The sequence below is a fragment of the Myotis yumanensis genome, unplaced genomic scaffold (assembly GCF_028538775.1).
Source record: "Myotis yumanensis isolate MYYU_CA2020_CCGP unplaced genomic scaffold, mMyoYum1.0.hap1 SCAF_1, whole genome shotgun sequence".
Lineage (NCBI taxonomy): Eukaryota > Metazoa > Chordata > Mammalia > Chiroptera > Vespertilionidae > Myotis > Myotis yumanensis.
In genome coordinates, this window is record NW_027223752.1 from 63,514,491 (window position 1) to 63,538,088 (window position 23,598).

Consider the following 23,598-nt stretch of genomic DNA (forward strand, 5'->3'; position numbering starts at 1 on the left):
TTTTTTGTTTTCTATTTTGTTGATTTCTGCTCTGATATTTTCGTTTCCTTTCTTCTGCTGACTTTTGGATTTAATTAGCTTTTTTCTGGTTTCTTGAGGTAGAAGCTTAGGTCATTAATTGTAAGTGTTTATACCTTTTTATTATAAATGCTACAAATATCTTTGTAAGCACTTTTTAAAAAAGCCTTAGCTGCATCCCACAACATTTGATTTGTCACATTTTTATTCAATTCAAAATATATTCTTAATTCCCTGTGACTCCTTTGGTCCATGGGTTTTAGATATCTTTCAATTATTGGTTTCTAATTTAATTCTGCTGTAGTCAAAGAACATACTTTGTATGATTTGAAACCTTAAAATTTAATGAGACTTGTTTTATGGCCAAATGGTTTGTTTTGGCAAAACTCCTGCATACATGTGAAGATAATGCGTATTACACAGTTGTTGGGTGGGGTGTCCTGAGAATGCCAGTTGGATGATGGTGTGATACAGTCTTCTGTATCCTTACTAATTTTTTAACTACTTGTTTTTTCAATTATTGAGAGACAAGTGCTGAAACCTTTAACTATAATTATGGATTTCTCTATTTGTCCTTTCAGTTTGACTAGTATTGCAGCATAAGGTTTGTTTTTTATTTTAACTTCGCAGTTGATTCTAATATGCAACCACAGTTAAGCAATGTTGCTCTAAACCAGTGGTTCTCAACCTTCCTAATGCCACAACCCTTTAATACAGTTCCTCATGTTGTGATGACCCCCAATTTCATTGTTACAAATTGAACATAATTAAAGCATAGTGATTATCACAAAACGATATGTAATTATATATGTGTTTTCCGATGGTCTTAGGCCACCCCTGTGAAAGGGTCGTTCGACCCCCAAAAAGGTCGCGACCCACAGGTTGAGAACCGCTGCTCTAAACCAATAATTCTCAAATTTTAACATGCATCAGAATTTCTTAGAGAGCTTATTAAAACCCAGATTACTAGGCCCTGTTCCCAGAGTTTCTAATTTAGTAAGTCTGGAGGAATTTGCATTTCTCAGAGTTCCCAGGTGATATTGATACTGCTTGGTCCAGAAACCACACTCTAGGGCAGTGATGGCGAACCTTTTGAGCTCGGCGTGTCAGCATTTTGAAAAACCCTAACTTAACTCTGGTGCCGTGTCACATATAGAAATTTTTTGATATTTGCAACCATAGTAAAACAAAGACTTATATTGTTATATTTATTTTATATACTTAAATGCGATTTAACAAAGGAAAATCAACCAAAAAAATGAGTTCGCGTGTCACCTCTGACACGCATGTCATAGGTCCGCCATCACTGCTCTAGGATCACAGACTAGAAAGACAACTACCATGTGATTTCACTTAATGTGGAATCTAAAAAACAAAATAAATGAACAAACAAAACAGAAACAAACACATAGGCTCAGAGAACAAATTGGTGGTTGCCAGATGGGAAGGGGGTGGGAGGGAATGGATGAAAAAGGGGAAGCGATTAAAATGTACAAATTGCCAGTTATAAAAACAGCCATGAGGATGTAAAGTACAGCATAGGGAATATAGTCAATAATATTGTAATAACTATGTATGGTGTCACATGGGTACTAGACTTACCAGAGTTATCAGTTCATAAATTATATAAATGACTAATCATTGTTATATACCTGAAAGTAATTACAGGTAATTGGAAAATAAAAAATAATAATTTATAAAGTATCACTGAGTAAGCCAAAGTTTCTTAACCTTGGTTGCATATTAGAATTACCTGAGGGGCTTTTAAAACTATAATACACAAGCTACAAACAGACCAATTAAATTTAGGATCTGCATGGGTAAAGGAGGATCCAGGCATCCATATCCTTTAAAGCTCTTCTATGTGATTCTCATAAACAGTCAAGATTGAAAATCGCTACTCTAGACTAAAGTAATTATCTGGAGTGTCCAAGAAGGTCTTCGGGGCTCATGACCAACATTTCATCAGTGTACCCTGAGTAGAAAACACCGTGCCGTATGAATTACCTAGTGTGCTGGGGCAGGGGGTTGGTTTTAGCTCCTCCTTCTACTGCCAACCTAGCAGTCTCCTCTTTTGTAAAATGGAGCCAATATTTCCTGACCTCTTCCTACCAAATACATTGACTTAAATTATCCAGGTACTCTTTATCCTCCTAATATTTGCAGGGAAATTCATGCATAACAGAGGTATACTCCAAATAAACTTTAACAGCCAGTCCATTAGTAGTCATTAATCAAGAATCTTTGAATCTTCCATTAACCCTCTTATTTTCCTTCACTTCATCCTTGGACTTTGACCAAAGAGAAACCATTCTGGCAGAAGAATTATGGCAAACAGTGCTTATACTTTGGACTACAGCAATAACACAACCTTCTATTTTTCTTCTTTTCCTCTTTCTCTCCTCCTCCTCCTTTTAAATTAAAAAAAATTTTTTTCAGAGTAATTTTACCCAAACTATAGATTATGTACTTTTTATGATAATCATGTGAGACAGGCAGAACAGGTATTGCTAGCCACCTTTTCAGCTGAGAAAACTAAAACAGGTAAAGAAAATGCACAAGGAACTGGTGTATAACACAAGAAGGAAAAATGTGCATAAGAGTAGCAAGAACAGATTTCAGACAGCCTCAGAGCCAACTTGGAGCTTCACTAGGATAAGGGCCACCATGGTTAGAAGTGAGTATTTAGAAATGAAGTCATCCAGGCATTTTACAAAAGGGGAACATGGAAGTGAAAAGAGACTAGGAATGACAAACAGGAGAACTGAGTTCTGGCCAGATCCCACAAGCATTTCAAACTCACATCCAAAAGTATTTCCCCTCCCTCACACATTCCACTGCCACCCCCATCTCCTGTGGTGATCTTCTCACCCATTCCACTACCACCCCCACCTCCTGTGGTGATCTTCTCGCCCATTCCACTGCCACCCCCATCTCCTGTGGTGATCATCTCAATAAATGGCCTAGGGCAGGATCCTGGGACTCATCCCTCCTCTCCTCCATCTCCAAGTCCTCTCAGTTACAAAATTCTGCTACAGATCTTTCAGATCCATCTCTTCCTCCCCATTTCTTCTGCCACTGTCTCAGGGCAAGCCCTCACAATGCCTGGCCCGGGTTAGGTTACTACAGTTGTGTAATAGGTCTCCGGGCTTCCTTCGACTTTGCCCTTTCAGAACATCTGCCACTTCACCTGCCACCCCGAGAGCTTTGGAAAACCCGAAATGGTCTGTCATGCTCTACTTACTATTCATTTACTCTCCACCATCAAGTGGGTGAAGTCTGAAGTCCCAAGCAAACCATCCAATCTTTTTCTGATTTGGTCTCTGCCTTCTCTCACTTCATCGTTCACCACTCATAACTTCAGCCAAGCTCAAGTTTTGCAGTTCTTCCACTGTCACCTTTGGCTTTGACATTTTCTGAAAGTCTCCCCCTCCCCCTGCCCATTGACTGGCTAAAATTAACCCACTCATCTAGGCTTGGCTTAAGTTGGAATTTTTCCTGGCACCCCTTTTCCAGGTTCCTTTGATACTCCCAAAGCATCTCATGCAAATAAAAAACAGAGTCATGATCTGTGTCCCTCAATAAACAGCTGTGCGATAGCAGGGACAGCATCCTATTCAGTGTTTGGTATTGAATATTCATCCAACAAATATTTGAGGACCTACTTTATGCCCAATGTGTAGGTGTAAGAGAGAAAGCAGTGAAGAATGCAAAGACACTTTTTTTTTTTTTTTTACAAAGACACTTCTTGCTATCCATTGGGAGGTGACAAAATAAATGAACAAATACATAAGCAAGAGAATATGAGTGAAACTACTATGTAGAGAATTAAATCAGACATGAAAGTGAGTGGGTGGCTGCCTTAGCTTAGTATGTCAGGAAGTTCCGTCTGGGGAAGTGACACCAGTTGGCAAGTGCGCCAGGTATTGAGAGAACCAAGGGCATCCCGGTGGCAAACGTGGTCGAGGAGTGAATATGGGATCAAAGAAGGCAGGGACTGTATTATGTAAACTTTGTCTAGGGCTTAGATTTCGCCCCAAGTGTGATGCGGAGTGACATGAGCTGACTTACACTTTTATTAAAGAGACCTCTTTTTAAAGGGGCAGCTATTTAGATGATGGGCTGTCGGGAATGGAAACAGAGCCCAGTTTGGAGGAGAGAGGCAGTGTCCTGCAGAGGGTGGGCGCAGCGGTTCTGGAGAAAGTGCACGGAGTTGGAATCCGTGTGTGCCGGTGGCCAGGACCTGCTGGTGGAGCCACAGGTTCGGGCTCAGGGCACCTGGACAGTGACGGGGGCACAGAGCAGCGCCGGGCGACTTCTGGGAGGAGGATGATCTCGGAAAGTCCCCGGCGTTCCCGGACGCCGGGGAGAGCTCAGGTCCGGCGTCTGGCAGGAGACACGCCCAGCCCCGCCGGCGGCAGGGAGAGCGGGGCCGGCGGCGCGCGCGGACTCCGGGCTCCACGTGCTCCGCGCGGGGGTTTCCGCGTCCTCCGGGCGTGGCCGGAAAAGGAAGTCGGCGCTGCAGCGGCCGCCCCAGCAACTGCGGCGGCCCGGGCCAAGCCCCGCCACCCGCCCGGTCCGGCTCGGCTTCGGAGGCAGCGCCGCGGGACCCCGAGCCCGTCCCGCCGAGCAGCGCCCGCCGCGCCGCCGGGCGCCCGACACACCGATGGGGCCGCCGCGCCCGCCGCGCCCGCCGCTCTGCGCCGCGGCCGCCCTGCTCTGGGGCGTCCTGCTCCGGCTGGTAAGGGGGGCGGGCGGCGGGCGGCGGGCGGGCCTCCCGGGGCGGGGCTGGGCCCGGCTCCTTCCCCCTCCCCTCCCCTCCCCCCCCACCCGGCCCGACCTCTCCGCGGCCTGCTCCGCTTCTCCCCGTCGTTCCCTCCCCTTCCCGGTACTCCCCGTCCTCCCAGCCACCGCTTCACCTTCCCCCGCCCCCCTCCCGCCCCCCACTCCCGTCCTAGGAAGCCCTCCAAGTGCCAACCCCAAGAGCCCCTGGTGCCACCTTGACCTTGGTGCCTCTCTATAGGTTTCTGGGCGTTTTTAATCGACCCCTGAGATTTACCATCTAGTCTAGCCTTTCTTACCGCTGCTGCTTAGCCTCCTTCCTCCTCGGGAAGAAGGGAAAAAAGATGTACACGGTCCCAGGAAGGTCCCAGGAAGGTCAGCCGTGGTTCCAGGACTGCGCTTGAGTTTCATTGCTCTGATCGGTGTTTTGTTTTGTTTTTCCTTCCGCTGTAGTTCCTTCCTCGCCCTAGGGTTCCTTTGATTCCATTCTGGGAGGTTTTGGTAATAATTTAAAATAACTTTAAAAAGAACATACGAAAGTGGTTTCTAGTTCTCTGCCCACTTGAAAGGGACAAATATGTGCTCACAAGTTTGTTTTCATAAGTAACAGGAAAGTGGTCATGTTTTAAAATTCAGTATCAAACAACGAGCTTCTGTGGGTGGTCAGGAGCCTGTGTTCCGTGGTTCAGTTTTTGTTCCTTGTCGGTTTCACTTAGGGAGTTTCAGGTTGGAAACTTTTAGGAGCTTTATTTACACAGAATTTGTAGGATGTATGCCTGTCTAGTTCTTACCATTAGAATGTGCAGCTTCTTTGAAAGAGTGTATTCTGCATATTCTCCACCTTAAAGGATTACTATTAGTGAATATATTCAATATGAAAGTCTCTTTAACATTTATTAAGAAACCAAAAGCAAAACCTAAAGTGGATACATGCCTTTGGTGTATTCATAATTTGCTAGGCAACATTAGGAACGTGAAGAGGTAATGAATCTAAACATTGTTTGTGGGGGGAGTACAATTTAAGCAAAACAACAAAGTAACAGTGTTAGACTGAACCTTTCAGGGGTTTTGTAATCAAATATGTCCAAAAGGTAACAATTGAGGTAGTATATAAATGCACAAAAAACCATAACCTAGATGTAAAATGTCTGAGTGGTTTTGCACTCATTGTTATTTGAACTTCTTAAGCTAATTGTAGGAATGTATCTTATATATCACATTCTCACTAATCCTTTCTCAACACAAATTAATAACTAACCTAATAATACATCAATTGCTCATAAACTCACATTGAAATTCTTTTTTTTAACATTTTATTTTATAGTATAATGTTCAGTAAATAAGCAAGATGAAATTCTTATAAAAGCTCTGAGCCCTGGCTGGTGTTCTCAGTGGTTAGAGCATCTGCCCACCCATTGAAGGGTCTTGGGTTCATTCCCTGTCAAGGGCAGGTACCTGGGTTGCAGGTTGGATCCTGGCCCGTGTCTGGGTGTGTGGGGGAGGCAACCAATCCATGTCTCTTTCACATTGATGTTTCTCTCTCTCTCTCTCTCTTGTTCCTCCCTCTTCCATTCTCCCCCTCTTTCTCCCTCCCTTCCACTCTCTCTAAAATCAATGGGAAAAATAACCTTGGGTGAGGAGGATTCACAAAAAAACAAAATAAAAAGCTCTGAACCCTCTCAATAGAAAAATGTAAGCAGACTTTTCATATAATTTTAAGGGCTTACCAAATTTAAAGGTTGTCCTTGCTCTACATTGTAGCTAGCCTATCACTTCCACATTCTAGTTTTTATTCTTTTTATATTGCGTGTGTATATTTTGTTACATCTTACTGAATTAATCTTGGGTTCTGAACTCCTCAGTCCCAGGGTTGTGTGGACTGTGGGAGGAACAAAGTTCCCTTTATCTCCAAGGTTCTTTGGTTTAATAATCAAATAGACATGAGGCAGATTAGCAAGAGAAAATAACCAACTTTAATGCATACATATGTATGGGAACTCCCCATGCACAGTAAATTCAGAGACGGAAAAGGAAAATGTGTGTCCTGTGTGACTCAGAGGTTATAGCATGCACTGAAGGGTCCAGGGTTCAATTCCCAGTCAGGGCACATACCCAGGTTGCGGGTTCAATCCTCAGTTGGGGTGCGAATGGGAGGCAACTAATTGGTGTTTCTCAATCACATCAATATTTCTCTCTCTCCTCTCCCTTCTTCTGTCTCTAGACTCAATGAAAAGCATATCCTCCAGTGAGGATTAAAAAAAAAAAAAAAAGAGGCATTCTGAGTTAGGGGTGAGATACTGTCACTTGGAGGCTTCAAAGAAGCATAGCGGGATGATAAGAAAAGCAGATGTTTAGTAAATAGAAGTTCCTGTTATCTGTGATGATCTCCCATTATGGGCAAGACCCCTAATTGAAGTTCTTCCAGGTAGGCAAGAGAGGGGTAGAAGTTTCTCCTGGCCTACAGGTAAAATTGCCCTTAGCTCAAAACAATCCACATAACACAGAGGCACATCTTTGGGGGGGACGGGGGACGGGGACTAACTCTGAACCCACAGAACCCAGTAACATTCTTTCACTGCACAAATATTTATTATCTGTTATATGCCAGGCACTGTGCTGGTGACTGAATAAACTGACAAGAACTTTTTCAATTGTAAAGATCTTTTTCAGTGCCAACCAGTATTATTGGTTTTCTATTTCTTGTTGCTTTCTCAATGGTTTGTTTTCCTCTTGTCTCTTCCTTTAATTTCCTGAAATGATCTCAATTCTCATTCCTTTTTTGAGGAACGCAAATAAATCTAGTACCCTTTTCCTCAGCCAGAGCCCTCTCTCTCTCCCTTCTGCTTACTTACTGGATACCTAGTTCCTTCCCTACAACACTCTCTAGTACTAGTTGTTTGTTTTGTTTCTTACCATTTTCTCTCTGAAGCCCTTGCTTATTCCTCTTCCACCAAAATACAGCCCCAGGTGGCCTCTCTGAGTTCATTTGAATTAATGACGCCGGCTTAATCATTTCATTTCTCCTTTCTGGGCTCTTGACGCTGGCACTGCTGGGCATCTTTCCCCTTAGTCATGTAAGAACATCCTCATCTAGAGGCAGCACTCCAGAAACTGCTGCTGCATTCTTGTAGAAGAGGCAGAGAATTTAAGGGCTTACCGAATTTAAAGGTTGCCCTTGCTGTAAATTGCAGTTAGCCTATTACCCCCACATTCTCGTTTTTCTTGTTTTTTATTGCGCGTGTATATTTTGTTATATCTTACTGAATTAATCTTGGGTTCTGAACTCCTCAGTCCCAGGGTTGTGTGGACTGTGGGAGGAACAAAGTTCCCTTTATCTCCAAGGTTCTTTGGTTTAATAATCAAATAGGTATGAGGCAGATTAGCAAGAGAAAATAACCAAATTTAATGCATACATATGTATGGGAATCCTACATGCACAGTAAATTCAGAGACGGAAAAGGAAAATCCTATATAATAAAAGCCTAATATGCTAAGTGTCAGACCATTCCTTTGACTGTTCGACCAGTTGCTATGACATGCACTGACCACCAGGGGGCAGATGCTCTGACTGGTAGGTTAGCTAGCTACTGGGGTCCGGCCGATCCGGACTGGGCTAAATGGGCCGGACATGCCCTAGAGCCCTCCTGCGGTCCTTCCCTGGCCGATTGTGCAATTGTGCACCGGTGGGGTCCCTCAGCCTAGCCTGTGGGGATCTGGCGGAAACCAGCACTCTGACATCCCTCAAGGGGTCCCAGAGTGCGAGAGGGCGCAGGCCAGGCCGAGGGACCCAAAGCATTCTGCTTTGACTTGTAGAATTTAGCATTGGAAAGACCCTTCACATCACGTAGCCTCCTCATCTTGTCTTCTTCAAAACAATGACTCATTGTGTATATTGAAATCAAGCTACTGCACATCCAGCTATTTTAATGAATTCAAAACCCATTAACCTTAAGTCTAGAATTAAAAAGAGTGCCTTGTAGATAGTTGATTCTTTCTTGGCCTTGCCATTTTCCATTTCACACTCATCTTTCTCCAGTGCAACCCAGCTCCCAGCCCCAATGTTTTGACCTTTCTTTCATAGAGTTATTTGGACACGGTCACAAAAGTTCTGTTTCAGAGAGAATGAATGAAGTTTTTAGCCTGGATCAATTTTCTAAAATTGCTTCAAAGTTCTCTGAAGAATCCTGAAGGTTCTTCATAATGTTTTTTAGAAAAGTTCTGTTCATTTGTTTATATCTTCAAAGATTTTAAAGTGTTATATAGCCACATCTTGAACTTATTGAAATGAAGTGATAATCAGGATCCCCAGCAGAAAAATCTCTTGCCGTAATTTGCATTCCTTTGGTATATTACACCAATTCATAGAATCTTCTTTAATTCTTCTCCTCTGCCCTCTTTCAACCTCCTGGGGAACTAGGTGTGTTCTGCTACCCAGGCTATCTGAGCTGCAGTGCTATGGTCTGAATTGTGGCCCCCTCCTCAATCCATGTTAAAGCCCTAACCCCCAATGTGATGGTATTTGGAGATAATAGATTTCTATGAGGTCAGAGGGTAGGTCCCTTGTGACCTTATAAAAAAAAAAGACACCAGAGAGCTTGCTGTCTGTTCTTCCCCCCTGCCTCTCCTCCCTTCAACTCCCCTCTCCACCACCACCATGTGAAGACACAGTGAGCAGATGGCAGTCTGTACAGGCCAGAAGGAAAGCTCTCCATGGAAGCCAACCATGCTGGCACCTTTATCTTGGACTTCTAGTCTCTAGAACTGTGAGAAAATAAATTTCTGTGTAAGCAACCCACTCAATGATATTTTGTTATGGCAACCCAAGCTGACTAAGACAGATTTTGGTACCAGGACTGGGGTGCTATTGTAACAGATGCCTAAACATGTGGAAGCGGCTTTATATCTGGGTAATGGGAGGAGGATAGAAGAGACTTGGGGTGCATGCTTGAAATGTAGACCTTAAGGGCGATTCTGGTGAGATGTGTGACAGAAATGAGGAACAAACATGTCATTGGAAACTGTAGGAAAGGAAATCCTTGTTAAAATGGTAAAGAACTTGGCTGAACTGTGTTCTAGTGTTGTGTGGAAGGAAGAATTGTAAACAATGAGATTAGATACCAGCTGAGGAGATTTCTAAGCAGAGTGTTCATGGAGCAGCTTGGTTCCTCTTGACTGCAAAAAGGGGAGAGAGGAATTGAAGAAGGAATTGTTAAGAAAAAGGAACCAGTGTAAAACTTTAGACAATAAAAAAATAAAAAATAATAGAAGGTAAATGATTCAGGGAAAAGAAAAAGGAACCAGAACTTGAAGATTTGAAAATTCCCAGCGTATCCACATTGCAAAATATAAGAAAGCTTCTGAGAAGAACAGGGTGTAGCTGAACAACCACTTGGTTATATGAGCAGAAACACTGCCGCTTTGAACTGAAGGAGCTAGAGATGGTGCAAAATGAAGAAAGGTTGTTGGACTTATTGGATTTGACAGGATGGGATGATGGAGCTATGTGGCTGTAAACTTGCATTATTCTTCAGGAAGAGGGAGAAATGATCACAAAGGTGATTCAGGGGTCATCAGGGCGACTGCCTCAGTTTCAACAAGCCTTAGGCATCTACTGGGACCCTTGGGGGCGGGACTCCACAAAGCCAAAGCAGTGGGGCCATCCCCAGAGTCATGGGGGTGATGCTGCCACCCCATTGGGTCTGAAAGATGGGGATGTTGAGCCAAAAAGGATTATTTTTGAGCCTTGAGATCTAAAGGAATTTGTACGGCTGGGTTTTAGACTTCCTTGTGTCCCATCACCCAGTTCTTTATTCCAGTTTCTCCCTTTTGTAATGGGAATGTCTATCCAAATGCCTGTCCACCCTTGTATTTTGAAAGCACATAGCTTATCTGGTTTCACAGGTTCACATCCAGAGAGGGATTTTGCCTCAAGATGAATTATAGCTTGAGTCTTACCATATCTGGTGTAGATATTTAGATTGAGACTTCAGAATGAGTTAGGACTTTAGGGGCTGTTAGGGTAGAATGAATGTATTTTACATGTGAGAAGGACATGAATTTGGGGGGCTGGAGGCAGGTACGATGGACTGCTTTGTGTGCTCCCAAATTCTTGAGTTGAAGTCCTAACCCCCAATGTAGTGGCATTTGGAGATTGGGCCATTCGAATGAGATCATCTGGGTGGGGCCCTTAAGATAATTGTTGCCTTGCTCTCCCCTTCTCCACCCCCCCCCCCCACCACCACCATGTGAGGACATAGTGAGAAGGCAGCCATCTACAAGCTAGAAAGAGCCCTTATTGAAATCAACCATGTTAGTACCTTGCTCTTGAATTTTTAGGTTCTGGACTATGAGAAAATAAATTTGTGTTGATAAAGCCACCCAATTTATAGTATTTTGTTATGGTACCCTGAGCTTAGACATGCTGGTTTTGTCACATTCCTCCTTTAACTTTGAGATTTTTTGCAGGTTTTTTTTTTTGTTTTGTTTTTTTTACCTCTTCTGAGTTATCTCTGTGAATTCTGCATCTCATTCATTGTCTGCTTTCTAAGTCACTGAGAGCTGTGTATCTTCTTCCCAAAATGCAACTCTTCCATATACATCTCTTTTTAAACTCAAACCTTAAAGATTCAGGAAGGTTATGATGTCCTAGATTACATAGAAAGTTAAGAAAAAGAAGACTAGAACCAAGGGATTTTAGGCATTTCTTGATATTTTTTTCACTAAATTCTGTAATAATTATTTTTTTGTGAATGCAAAATAAATCACAAGTCTGGATAAATTTGTGAAGTTATTCATAAGAAAAGGTTTAAAGATAGGAGAAGTCATGTTTTTGTGTATTTGATCATTTTTTTGTTGTTGTTAAAAAGCACCTGAAATTGGTTCTGTTTAAAAAAACTAGACCATAAAGTCTCCAGGCTTAGGACTTTACTCCAAGAGACTATTAAGAAAAAAAATTTTTTTTATTGTGTTAGGCCAGAATTTGCCAAACTTAACCATGCCTTATGGCAGGGGTCCTCAAACTTTTTAAACAGGGGGCCAGTTCACTGTCCCTCAGACCGTTGGAGGGCCGGATTATAGTTTAAAAAAAAACTATGAACAAATTCCTATGCACACTGCACATACCTTATTTTGAAGTAAAAAAACAAAACGGGAACAAATACAATATTTGTATTTGCATGTGGCCCGTGGGCCGTAGTTTGAGGACCCCTGCCTTATGGTGTTAAATCAACTCTGATTTGTGCATTTATATTGCCTGCTTAGCCTTTTAAGCATTTGAGTTTGTGAATTCTGGTGTAATTTATGAATTCTCTAACGTTTGAGATACATCATTAAGTAGTAAGATTACTTAGGAAAAACCAAGAAGAAGTCTGGATCTACATAGCAAGTAGAAGATAAGCCCCATGAAGGAGAAATCCTATCTGACTCATTCTCTACTGTCTCCCCTACTACCTCATAGACTGCAGAGTGTTGAATGAATGCATGGTCTCCTCTCCCAAACCTAGTACCTCTTAGCCTGTATATTACGTGTCCCCAGATTCTCCAAGTGCAAGGAATGATTCTGGCTCTACTTTTTCCCTAACCCACAGACTCCTTGGATTCCCTGTAAATCCCTATTTGATGCCCTAGCATGGATACAGGGTTGGGAGTAGTATGTTAGGTAAACTTTTAGCTAGAGAATTGTTATTTTCGAAAGGAATATAGAAAATAGATCCAGTGCTGGAAGATACCTTTTGAAGGGAAAGATGGGTAGAAGACAAAAAATCAAACCTGTTAACCAAGGTCAAAGAAGAATCTTCGAACTGTGCTGTTAGCTTGGATAGTAGAACAGGCCTGTTCCCAGTACAGTAAGTTAATATTGGGCTGGTGAGTCAGCATCAAGAGACTGTTGGAACAGAGGCCAGGAATTCAAATGCCTGTGGTTGAAACTACCAAGTGACAGGAGTGTAAAGCATGAACACAGTCCCAAGACGCAGGGATTTGAAGGTTAGAGCAAAATTGACTCAATGTAAGTATGCTTATTAAAAAAAAGTCCTTAGACATGTGCCTCTTAAAGTTCTGATTGGTCCGGGAAAATGAGGAGATAGTAGACCTGCAAGCATGTGAATATGGTATCCACCACTATAGTTCTTTTTTAGATTTTGGTAATCGTTTGACACTTGTCATACCAAAAGCTATGTGGAGAAAGATGGTCAAAGGAATAGGCAGCTATAACATTAAGCTAGACTTAAACATCAATACCCTTTGATTTGAAAAGAAGATGATGGAATATGATTGAAGTCAAGTGATCTGAGTAAGTAAATTAGGAATTGTTCACGAACAAGAGGCATCCCATGAAGTTTTATATGAGGTGAATTTGAGTCAAAAAAGGAAGGACTACTTTATACTATGGGCTAGTTTACTTACTTCCCTTGCAAGTGAGGGTCAAGTGAAATGCAGAAAGTAAAGGCACTGGTGTGAGGTTGATGATTTGATAGCCCTAGAGAACACTTGATTCCATGACCAGTGGTTGTAGGAACTGGTGTGAAGAGGGAGGATTTGGGGCAAGCAGTAAGGGGCAGATAAGGGGGGGAGGGACTTTATACCTTTCTATTCTGCTTGAATGCTTTTTTTTTTTCTTTTTTAAGTTTATCTTTCCAGTCTTTTTACACCCTCACTTTTGCTTTTGTTTTCCTCACTCTGTTTTGTTGGGTTGTTTGTATTTTAAATAGTCTGGTGTGTCTCTCTCCACATCCTTCTTCAAGCTCACATCTATATATATACAAGCCTAAGTGACTGTTCGACCGGTAGCTATGACACACACTGACCATCAGGGGGCAGATGCTCAATGCACAGGCATGGGAACATGGAACAGACTGATGAATCTCAGAGGGAAGGGGGGAGGGTGGGAAGAAATTAACCAAAGATCTTTTTTTTTTTTTAAAGACCGTGGTTTCTTTATTTTTAATTTTTTTCAATATATTTTATTGATTTCAAAGAGGAAGGGAGAGGGAAAGAGAGATAGAAACATCAATGATGAGAAAGAACCATTGATCGGCTGTCTCCTATTGGGGATCGAGCCCACAACCCAGGCATGTGCCCTTGACTAGAATTAAACCTGGGACCTTTCAATCCACATGCCGATGCTCTATCCATTGAGCAAAACCAGCTAGAGCTAACCAAAGATTTTATATGCATACTAGAGGCCTGTGGGGATTGGGCCGAAACCAGCCCAGTGCACAGATTTGTGCACCATTGGGGTCCCTCGGCCTGGCCTGCGGGGATCAGGCCAAAACCAGCTCTCCAACATCCCCTGAGGGGTCCCAGATTGCGAGAGGGCTCAGGCCAGGCTGAGGGACCCCATGGGTGCATGAATGCGTGCACCGGGTCTTTAGTAAATATCTATAAGGAGCTTGGGGGAGGGGGGGTCATTACTTTCATAAAAATAGGATTACAGTACAAGTATCTCCCTGGAATTTGCTGTTTTCACTATGGACATCTGTTTCTACAGAAAGATCTAGTTGTTTCTTTTTTTTTTTTTTTTTTTTTTTTTTTTTTTTTTTTTTTAAATATATTTTATTGATTTTTTACAGAGAGGAAAGGAGAGAGATAGAGAGTTAGAAACATCGATGAGAGAGAAACATCGATCAGCTGCCTCCTGCACATCTCCTACGGGGGATGTGCCCACAACCCAGGTACATGCCCTTGACCGGAATCGAACCTGGGACCTTTCAGTCCGCAGGCCGACGCTCTATCCACTGAGCCAAACCGGTTTTGGCTAGTTGTTTCTTTTTAATAGCTGTGTACTATGATGGGCTCCTTATCGGTGGAAGTTGCTGATTTTTTTTATAACAAATACTGCAGTGAATATCCTTATACATTTATCTTTGTGCATTTGCATAACACACCTGTAGGATATGAATCAGAGGATTCTATTTATTAAAATTTTTGCTTGATACTACCAGTTGTCTATTATAAAGTCCATATCACTTCAACAGCCATCCTATATAATAAAGAGCTAATATGCAAATGGTTGTCACACCCTCACGCCGGGGCTAGGGGACCTGAGGCCAGGCCAGGGGACCTGAGGCTGTGCCCCCCCCCCCCCCCTCGCCCAGCAGGGCTTGACGGGGGACCTGAGGCTGCACCCCCCACCTGGTGGGGCTTGACAGGGGACCTGCGCCTCCCACCCTGCGGGGTTTGACAGGGGTAGGGCTGGCCAGGTCTGGGTCTCGTGCGATTTTGAGGCATGTGTGGATGGGCTGGGACTTGACTCTGCGTCCCACAGCACACCCCAGATTCTGGCAGGAGGGAGATTTTCATATACATTTTACTAATTTTCTTTCATCTCTGACACTTTTATTATAAAGGGCAAATAGCAATATTAAAATACTTCCTCTAATTAATTCCCTTTTAATGTGCACGAATTTCATGCACCGGACCACTAGTGTGCACAATAATTGAAGTCCTGATCTAAATATTGTTCCTCTCCTAAAGGAGCTTAGTAGAATGGCTGGTTCCAGATCTGTGACAGGTAAAGAATAAAGCCAGCCTAGGACATCTTGTGCCAAAAAACATGGAAGTACTCCAAGACTAATGAAGTCCTGTCAAAAGGATACAAAGAACCAGCTGGAAGAGTTTCTACTGGCCAAATTTGGGACAATTTGATCAGCAAAATACATAATTGTAATTACATTACATTGTTTAAAAAATTAATGAGTCTTGCCCAGTCGGCATGGCTCAGTGGTTCAGTGTCGACCTATGAACCAGGAGGTCATAGTTCCATTCCCCTTCAGGGCACATGCCTGGATTGTGGTCTTGGTCCTAGTGGGGGGTGTGTAGGAGGTAGCCAATCAATGATTCTCTCTCATCATTGATGTTTCTCTCTCTCCCCTTCCTTCCTCTCTGAAATCAATAAAAAATATATTTTTTAATAAATTGAGTATGATACTAAACAAAAGGTGGTAGAAGGAGAGAGTAAAACATTTTTAAAGAATAAATGTAGAAGGAATGACAGTATTAAAAAAAAATTACTGCCTGGCCAGTGTGGCTCAGTAGTTGAGTGTCCACCCAAGAGGTCACCTGTTTGATTCCTGGTCAGGGCACATTCCCGGTCAGGGCACATGCCTGGGCTTCAGGAGTGACCCCCAGCAAGGAGCATGCAGGAGGCAGTCGTTTAGTGTTGATGTTTCTCTATCATCAGTGTTTCTGTCTCTCTCCCTCTCCCTTCCTGTCTCTAAAAATCAATAAAAGCATATTTTAAAAATTTACTGTTTTGTAATACCCAACATAATATGTAAAATAAATTTCAGGCATGGATGCTCATGGAAGCTAAAACACTAGGTGAAAGATTGTTGATCTGTTCATATGGTGCGACAGATTACTTACCAATCACAAAGGGAAAATATATAACTTTACACTAGAAAAATCCTGCAGTTGCTAGTAATCAAGTAATTAAACTTGGCAGCACTAGTAGAGGGACATCCTGACATCATGTGCCATTTTTTAAAAGAATATATTTTTACTGATTTCAGAGAGGAAGGTAGAGGGAGAGAGAGAGAATCATTGATCAGCTGCCTCCTGCACATCCCACACTGAGGATCCAGCCCGCAACACGGGCGTGTGCCCTGGCCGGAAATTGAACCGTGATCTCCTGGTTCATAGGTCAATGCTCAGTCACTGAGCCACACCAGCTGGGCTCATGTGCCATTTTATTGGATGCCATAAGTAGTGCCCAGTTCACCTATAGAGTATTCTTTTTAAAAAATATGTAATCTAAACCTAATCCACCCTCATAATTATCCGCAGGATTACCTTCTGTAGTTAGAACTGGGGATGATTCTACCGTATGACCTTAGTTAGGCTATGTTAATAACTTCTCTGAGTCTCAAAGCCCTCATTTGTAAAACAGTGGTACTGAATCAGACAAATGCATGAAAATAACCTAAATATACTTTGTTTCATTTGTACAGTTTGTTTATAACAAAAATAATTTGGTGTATAGTAAGAATCTAACATATTGATTCATCTCTGCTGTCAGATTCCATTCATGGCCACCATATATATAGCCAAATAAAAACTACATTTATTTTTTCACAAATATCTTTAATTATTCTATGTAATTTGATAGCATTTTAAAAGAATTTGCTATACTGGCTTGGATCCTTAAGCTAACGAAGTCTCTATGCCAGAAAGCTTTCTAATCCCAAACGTTCAAGGGAAATTTTAGGTAGGAGCATGGGTTAGAGCATTTTGTACTCATTAAAAATTTAGATTGTCTTACATGAAATTGCCAATTTTATAGAACAAAATGTTCAATTATCAGCAATTTGATGTGGCTCAACCTAATGCATGCTTTAGTAGAGGTTAGTCCATCATCTTCATTTGCCAAGCAATCTTTTTTCTCCCTTATGTTTTAGAGAAAGATTTGTTCAAAGGAGGAGGAAAGTGGGATTTGAATTGATCCAAGTTTGAAGGGAATCGTGATGTGGAGTGGTATTCTAATTATCTTGGGATGTTTCATCATTTCATACTCTCCACTCTCACCTCATGTATAATATTTATTCTTTTCAGTCACTTCTTACATCTTGTCTCCTTTTTTTTCTTTTTCTTTTTCCCAGATAGTGGGAAATGAGGCAAAAGGAAATAACATTTTTCTAGCTCTTTTCCCTCACTTTAAACTCTGGATTGCTCTTTTTGAATAGGCAGTCACGGAATCTTGAAAACTTGAGAGTTCTTTGGTTCTTTTCCGAAAATAGCACTTAGAAATAAAATTCTTTTTAAAAAATCTTAGTTATTCATACTATGGAAGGTACAAGTGGGTTAACGGATTTCACATGGATTTTTCTGTTACAGAACATAAATAATGAAGTAACAACTCCCAAAGGGGTTTGGAAGGAAAGTTTCAGGCAGTGAAAGGAGTTCCGAAATTATCACAGCACAGCAAGAATCCTCCCTGGGATATGGCTCTTACAACAAGGGCCATAATAATATCCTCATAAGAAAGTGACTTTCTCAAAGAATGTGTTCTAGGCAAATGTGTATAGTTTCAGTGTTTTCTCAAACAAGAAAAAGTAAAATCACTAGAAGGCCTTCCCTCTTAAGGAAATGTGGTCCAACCTAGATATAAATAGCTTTATTAAAATCCTTAGTTTTTGGCAAAGCCAAATCATCGCTAGTGTGAAAATTATTGTTCATGTCCCAGACAGCTGCTCAGGAAGCAATCCTGCACGCGTCTGGAATTGGCACACCTTCACCATCTAAGGACTACTGCATGTTCTATAACCCTCACTGGACAGCTCTGCCAAGAACCCTAGAAAATGCAGTAAGTACATCACAGTTACTATTTCTTTGTAAACAAAAATATTGAAAGGTGAAAATGAGTGATTATTATTTTCAGTGTATGAACTAGTTGTAATATGTGATTAATAAATAGTAATTGTTTTATTGCTTTAGCTTAAATATTTTTCTCTCTGTGGGAGAAACAAGTTAGGGAATTTTAAAATATTTCAAAGCCTGATCAGCATGATTTAAAGGAACATTATATTAAATCAATAGATACTTTGTCACTAAATGCATTTAGGGTGAAATGCGATTTTACCATGCTAACATTCTTCTTTTCAGACTTCCATTAGTTTGAAGAATCTAACTTCCACACCATTGTGCAACATTTCTGATATTCCTTCTGATGGGATAAAGAACAAAGCAGTTGTGGTTCAGTGGGGAACCTGCCATTTTCTTGAAAAAGCCAGAATTGCACAAACCGGAGGTGCTGAAGCATTGTTGGTTGCCAATAACAGTGTCGTAGTAAGTTATAAAACTACTAGAGGCCCGGTGCATGGGGTGGGGGGAGGCGGGGTGGGGGGAGGGTGTTTCAGCCCGGCCTATACTATCTTACAATCCAGGACCGCTGGCTGGCCTGCCTGCCTGATCGCCCCTAGCCACTCTGCCTGCCTGCCTGATCGCCCCTAACTACTCACCTGCCTGTCTGATCGCCCCTAGCCACTCTGCCTGCCTGCCTGATCACCCCTAACTGCTCACCTGCCTGCTTCATCACCCCTAACCGCCTCGGCCTTGGCCCCCGCCGCCATGGCTTCATCCAGAATGATGTCTGGAAGGTTGTTTGGCTGTCCAGTCTAATTAGCATATTACGCTTTTATTATTATTGATAATAATTTTTTTTGAGCTCATGATATCAAATTTCACAGGTTGAACTATCTTCTGTGTGTGTATGGTTTAGGAGCGGAGTTTTGAATAATCTAATAGGATTATTTTTAAATAAACATTCTGGTTATGATAGGCATTCAATTGGAATATTTTGTAGTTTCTTTTCTATTCCTAAAGTAGACAAGACTTTGTTAGGAATAAGTATGTATAGTGTGTGTGTGAGAGTTATATATATATGATATACCTGTATATATCAGTTTGAGAACTCTTGCTATAATATTAAGAACACTTGAAACTTTGTTTTATAACTTGATAAAGATGTGATATTCTATTGGAATAATTTGGATTTTATTCTGTAAATATGTTAGTAGTTCATACGTTTTCATAATATGTGTGTGTTTTTTTCTTTCAGTTTGCTCCCTCAGGGAACACATCTGAATTTCATGATATGAAAATACTGATTGCATTTATAAACAAAAGAGACTTCAAAGATATGAAGCAGGTAAATTAGTAATTTCATACTAGACAATGTTCATACCTAGTACACTCTTTAACTTTTAACCACTGATATTTAACTTAAATGATTATACATGCTACACTTGCCAACAAGAAGCTGTGAAGGCCTACCAAGTCTTTACTTGGGAAGTATTCACCTCCCATTTAGCACAAGGTGTTTCTGAGCCCTGACTTCAGAAAGGATATTGATTTGTTTTGACTTCTTTAAAACCTCTGATTGTATGGAATACTGCAGTTTCAAGATTTAATAAACTAAAATATAGCCTCCTAATTTTGACAAGAGAATATGTCATATTGTCAAAACTAGTTCTAGTATTCTTGACTGCCTGACACAGTGTCCATTCCAGAGCGAAATTGGAGTGCTACAGCCATACTCTGTAGTGGGAAGAAACTAACACTGGTGTTTTAACTCTCATTTTTTGCCTTTCAGACTCTTGGAGATAACATTACTGTGAAAATGTATTCTCCGTCACGGTCTAACTTTGACTATACTATGGTGGTTATTTTTGTAATTTCTGTGTTCACTGTGGCATTAGGAGGATACTGGAGCGGACTACTTGAATTGTAAGTTTAATTAAACTTCAGTGTTTTTTGTGATAAATGGCTAAAAATTATTACTTGAAATTATTTTAATCATATAACAACATTTAAATTCCACCTCAGAAAATAGTGTGGTTAAGATCAGATTGCAGTTTGTTCTCATACAGGTCATTCGCCTTATCACTGAGAAGGGGGTCATAGGTTCCTCTAATTCTTCAGCTGGCAGGGAAACACTGACATTTCTGTCAAAGACTCTTCAATTATGATGTTCAGTGATGTCTCCCAGGAAGGTGAAGATACTTAGTTCCCTAACATGCCTGTTTATTTAGGTTGGAAGACAATAAGTAAGAGAAGGTGAGGGGTTTCCCAGCTCCTTTTGAGTTAAGTCAATACAGTGTGACCTCATCATTCTGTTCAGTGCTTTAGGGAGAATATTAAACATGTCCATATTTTAATTTAAATGTAGAAATTTCAAATGTACATAAATTTGGATTTCCCTATTTAATGACAACCTAAACCCAATCTTCTTACAGTTATGTACCTTTGGCTCTAGATTAAAGTAGGCAACACAGTAGAGAAAGATCATTTCATACTCATAACTCTGAATTTTAAAAAAGTGCTCAGAGCATATTAATTCATCCATGAAGGACAATATATTCACCTTGTGAATTGATCTCTAGATCAGCGGTCGTCAACCTTTCGGACCTCATGGACCACCAGTGGTCCGTGGACCACCGGTTGGCGACTGCTGCTCCAAAGGTTTCCTTAAACCAGTGGTTGCCAACTTTTCAGACCTCATGGACCACCAGTGGTTCGTGGACCACCGGTTGTCAACCGCTGCTCTAGATTTCATTAAAAAGGGCTTATTTGCAATTAAATGAAGCTAATAAGCTTACTTATAATTTTTAAAATACTGAAATTTGATTTATTTACATCAAGAGAGAAATCTTGCCCAAACCGGTTCGGCTCAGCGGATAGAGCGTCAGCCTGCGAACTCAAGGGTCCCAGGTTCGATTTCGGTCAAGGGCATGTACCTTGGTTGCGGGCACATACCCAGTGGGGAGTGTGCAGGAGGCAGCTGATCGATGTTTCTCTGTCATCGATGTTTCTAACTCTCTATCCCTCTCCCTTCCTCTCTGTAAAAAATCAATAAAATATATTTAAAAAAAGAGAGAAATCTTAGGATTTAACAAGTATAGGTTTCCTGAATATTGAACTTTAAATATTTTACATATTTGGAAAACATGTTTCAAAATATATGAGTCACGTGTTTTCCTGTAAACATTGTTTTTTCTTCATTAATATTAATCTTTAGAAAACAAGGTATGTAACTAGGTCTCCGGTTATTTTCTAGATTATTTGTTGAAACTTTATAAATAATTTTTCAAAAGCTTCTAATTCATTAAGAATCTTTTTCTATTTAATATAAATTCACCCTGTACTTCCATTACTATGTACATTGTTTCTTTAAAGTAGTGCTTCTCAAACTGTGATGTGCATACAAACTGTCTTGAGATCTCATTAAAATAGAAGTTCAGATTTAGGAGGCTTGGGGTGGGGAATGAGATTCTGCATTGCTAACAAGCTCCCAAGTGATTTTGCTGGCCATTGACCACCCTTTGAGTTAGCAAGGCAGGCTTCACATATATATCAGGCCAGTCTCCTCAAGAAAACTGGAGATGGGAGAGGAGTACATATAAGCTTTTTTATTTATAAAACATCACGATAGGCAGAAACAGATTTTGTTGCCTTCAATAGCCAGGTTGGGAGAGGAGATGTCCTTTACCTCTAAGATTATGGATTTTAATATTGAGGTAGCTGAGTCTAACTAAGAGTAAGATAAAGAAAGAAGTAAGTGTATGTATGATTGGGGTAGGGAGGGTGACAACATATAAAAAAAGGGAATATGAATCAGTGATAAAAAGAAAAAATTTCCATGAAAAGTAAAATTATTAAGAACATAAGGATTATCATTTGGCAAGTAAAGAGTAACTGAAAGAGAAGGGAAAGAGAATAAGGCTTAGGACAGGGAAATTTTGCCAGAACAGGACATCATAACCCAGAATTACCTTGCCAAGTGCAAGGTACACGTTATACAAAAGGGAAGGATGCCTTTGTTCCATATAAAGACTTTTCAGTAGAAATTTGAAGTCTTACTATAATGAGATCACTGGTCCTCAAGTTTTCTAAACTCAAGATGGCATGGAGAAGAGCTTAGCATGTGGCTCTTGAGAAATTTAAGAGAACAATTTTTTAAAAAGATGAATTCTAGTATTTTCTTTTTTTTTTTTTTTTTTAGATGAATTGTAGTGTTTTAATCTGATATCAGTCTAGTACAGTAGTTCTCAACCTTCTTAATGCCGCGACCCTTTAATACAGTTCCTCATGTTGTGGTGACCCCCAACCATAAAATTATTTTCGTTGCTACTTCATAACTGTAATTTTGCTACTGTTATGAATCGTAATGTAAATATCTGATATGCATGATGTATTTTCATTGTTACAAATTGAACATAATTAAAGCATAGTGATTAATCACAAAAACAATATGTAATTATATATATGTGTTTTCCAATGATCTTAGGCGACCCCTGTGAAAGGGTTGTTCGACCCCCAAAGGGGTCGCGACCCACAGGTTGGCAACCACAGGTTGAGAACTGCTAGTCTAGTATACGTTTTCCCTTCAAGAAATTGCCTCGTGCTTTCTATTACACTGAATACGAACACGTAAATCTTCATTATTATGGCTTACATGTGTACTCTGATTAAAAAATGTCTTTAAGTATATCTAATATAATAATAGAGGAATATGCAAATTAGCCTGGACACTGTAACGTCACGACCAATCTACAAGCGGAGGAGAGCTACAGGACCGTGGGGCAGCGAGCTACGAGCGAGAGAGCTACCAGCCACAGTGGGTGTGGTGGCCAGCTGAGGCATGTGGCAGCGAGCTACTCACGCACGGATTCGTGCGCAGGGCTGCTAATTTGTTTATATAGCTTTGCACAGTAGCAGTATCATAGCCAAAGAGATTTATCCGAGGCGCGATTATTGCTAATTGAAAATAATAATAATAAATAAATAAATAAATAAATAAATATATTTGTTTATAATGATAGATACCATAGGTGGCACGTTTTCCCACTTGGGTATCACTTTTAATGAAACTTACATTAATAACCATGTAGCTATACAGTTTCAGGGAGGTGCTGTTGTGTCTGTCCTCAGACTCTCCCTTCTCTTATTCCCGGTAGCCTGCCTAAAGTCACAGATGCTTAATGTGGTGGCCATCCCAGTTAACAAGGTTCTCATAAGATAGTGGCATTTGGTAAAGAAGCAGTTTGGCAAATGTGTACTTTGATAGAAGTAAACTCTTTTTTAACTAACGTTTGTACTGAGCCAAGGCAATAAGGGGTCCGGGAGTGCACACTGGTAGACCGGAGTTGATGGGATTGGGGCTGGAAAAGCATGTAGTGGCTTCCACACAGCTGGGAGGAGACAACAGGTGACAGAACAGAGACTGCTCAACAAGGGGCCCTTGAGGCTCTTTCCTCTTCAACTTCAGTCTCTCCCTTTTATTAACTGTGTGACCTAGAAAGC

General features: G+C 41.0%; 1 protein-coding gene and 1 non-coding gene across 3 annotated transcripts in view; both read left to right on the forward strand.

The window, feature by feature from the left end:
* Positions 1 to 4,557: 4,557 nt before the first annotated feature.
* Positions 4,558 to 23,598, forward strand: part of SPPL2A (signal peptide peptidase like 2A) — a 54,508-nt gene continuing 35,467 nt past the window's right edge. The window contains exons 1-5 of one of the 2 annotated variants that reach the window (XM_070422967.1): positions 4,558 to 4,759; positions 17,981 to 18,100; positions 18,400 to 18,582; positions 19,355 to 19,444; positions 19,889 to 20,022. In XM_070422967.1, coding sequence (XP_070279068.1) covers positions 4,685 to 4,759; positions 17,981 to 18,100; positions 18,400 to 18,582; positions 19,355 to 19,444; positions 19,889 to 20,022 — 602 coding nt within the window. In that variant the 5' untranslated portion in view covers positions 4,558 to 4,684. The remainder of the gene's footprint in view (positions 4,760 to 17,980; positions 18,101 to 18,399; positions 18,583 to 19,354; positions 19,445 to 19,888; positions 20,023 to 23,598) is intronic. The other variant, XM_070422957.1, reaches the window with a different exon arrangement.
* LOC138999598 (U4 spliceosomal RNA) lies at positions 22,996 to 23,131 on the forward strand. Its single transcript, XR_011469411.1, has one exon. It is a non-coding gene; the product is annotated as a U4 spliceosomal RNA (small nuclear RNA).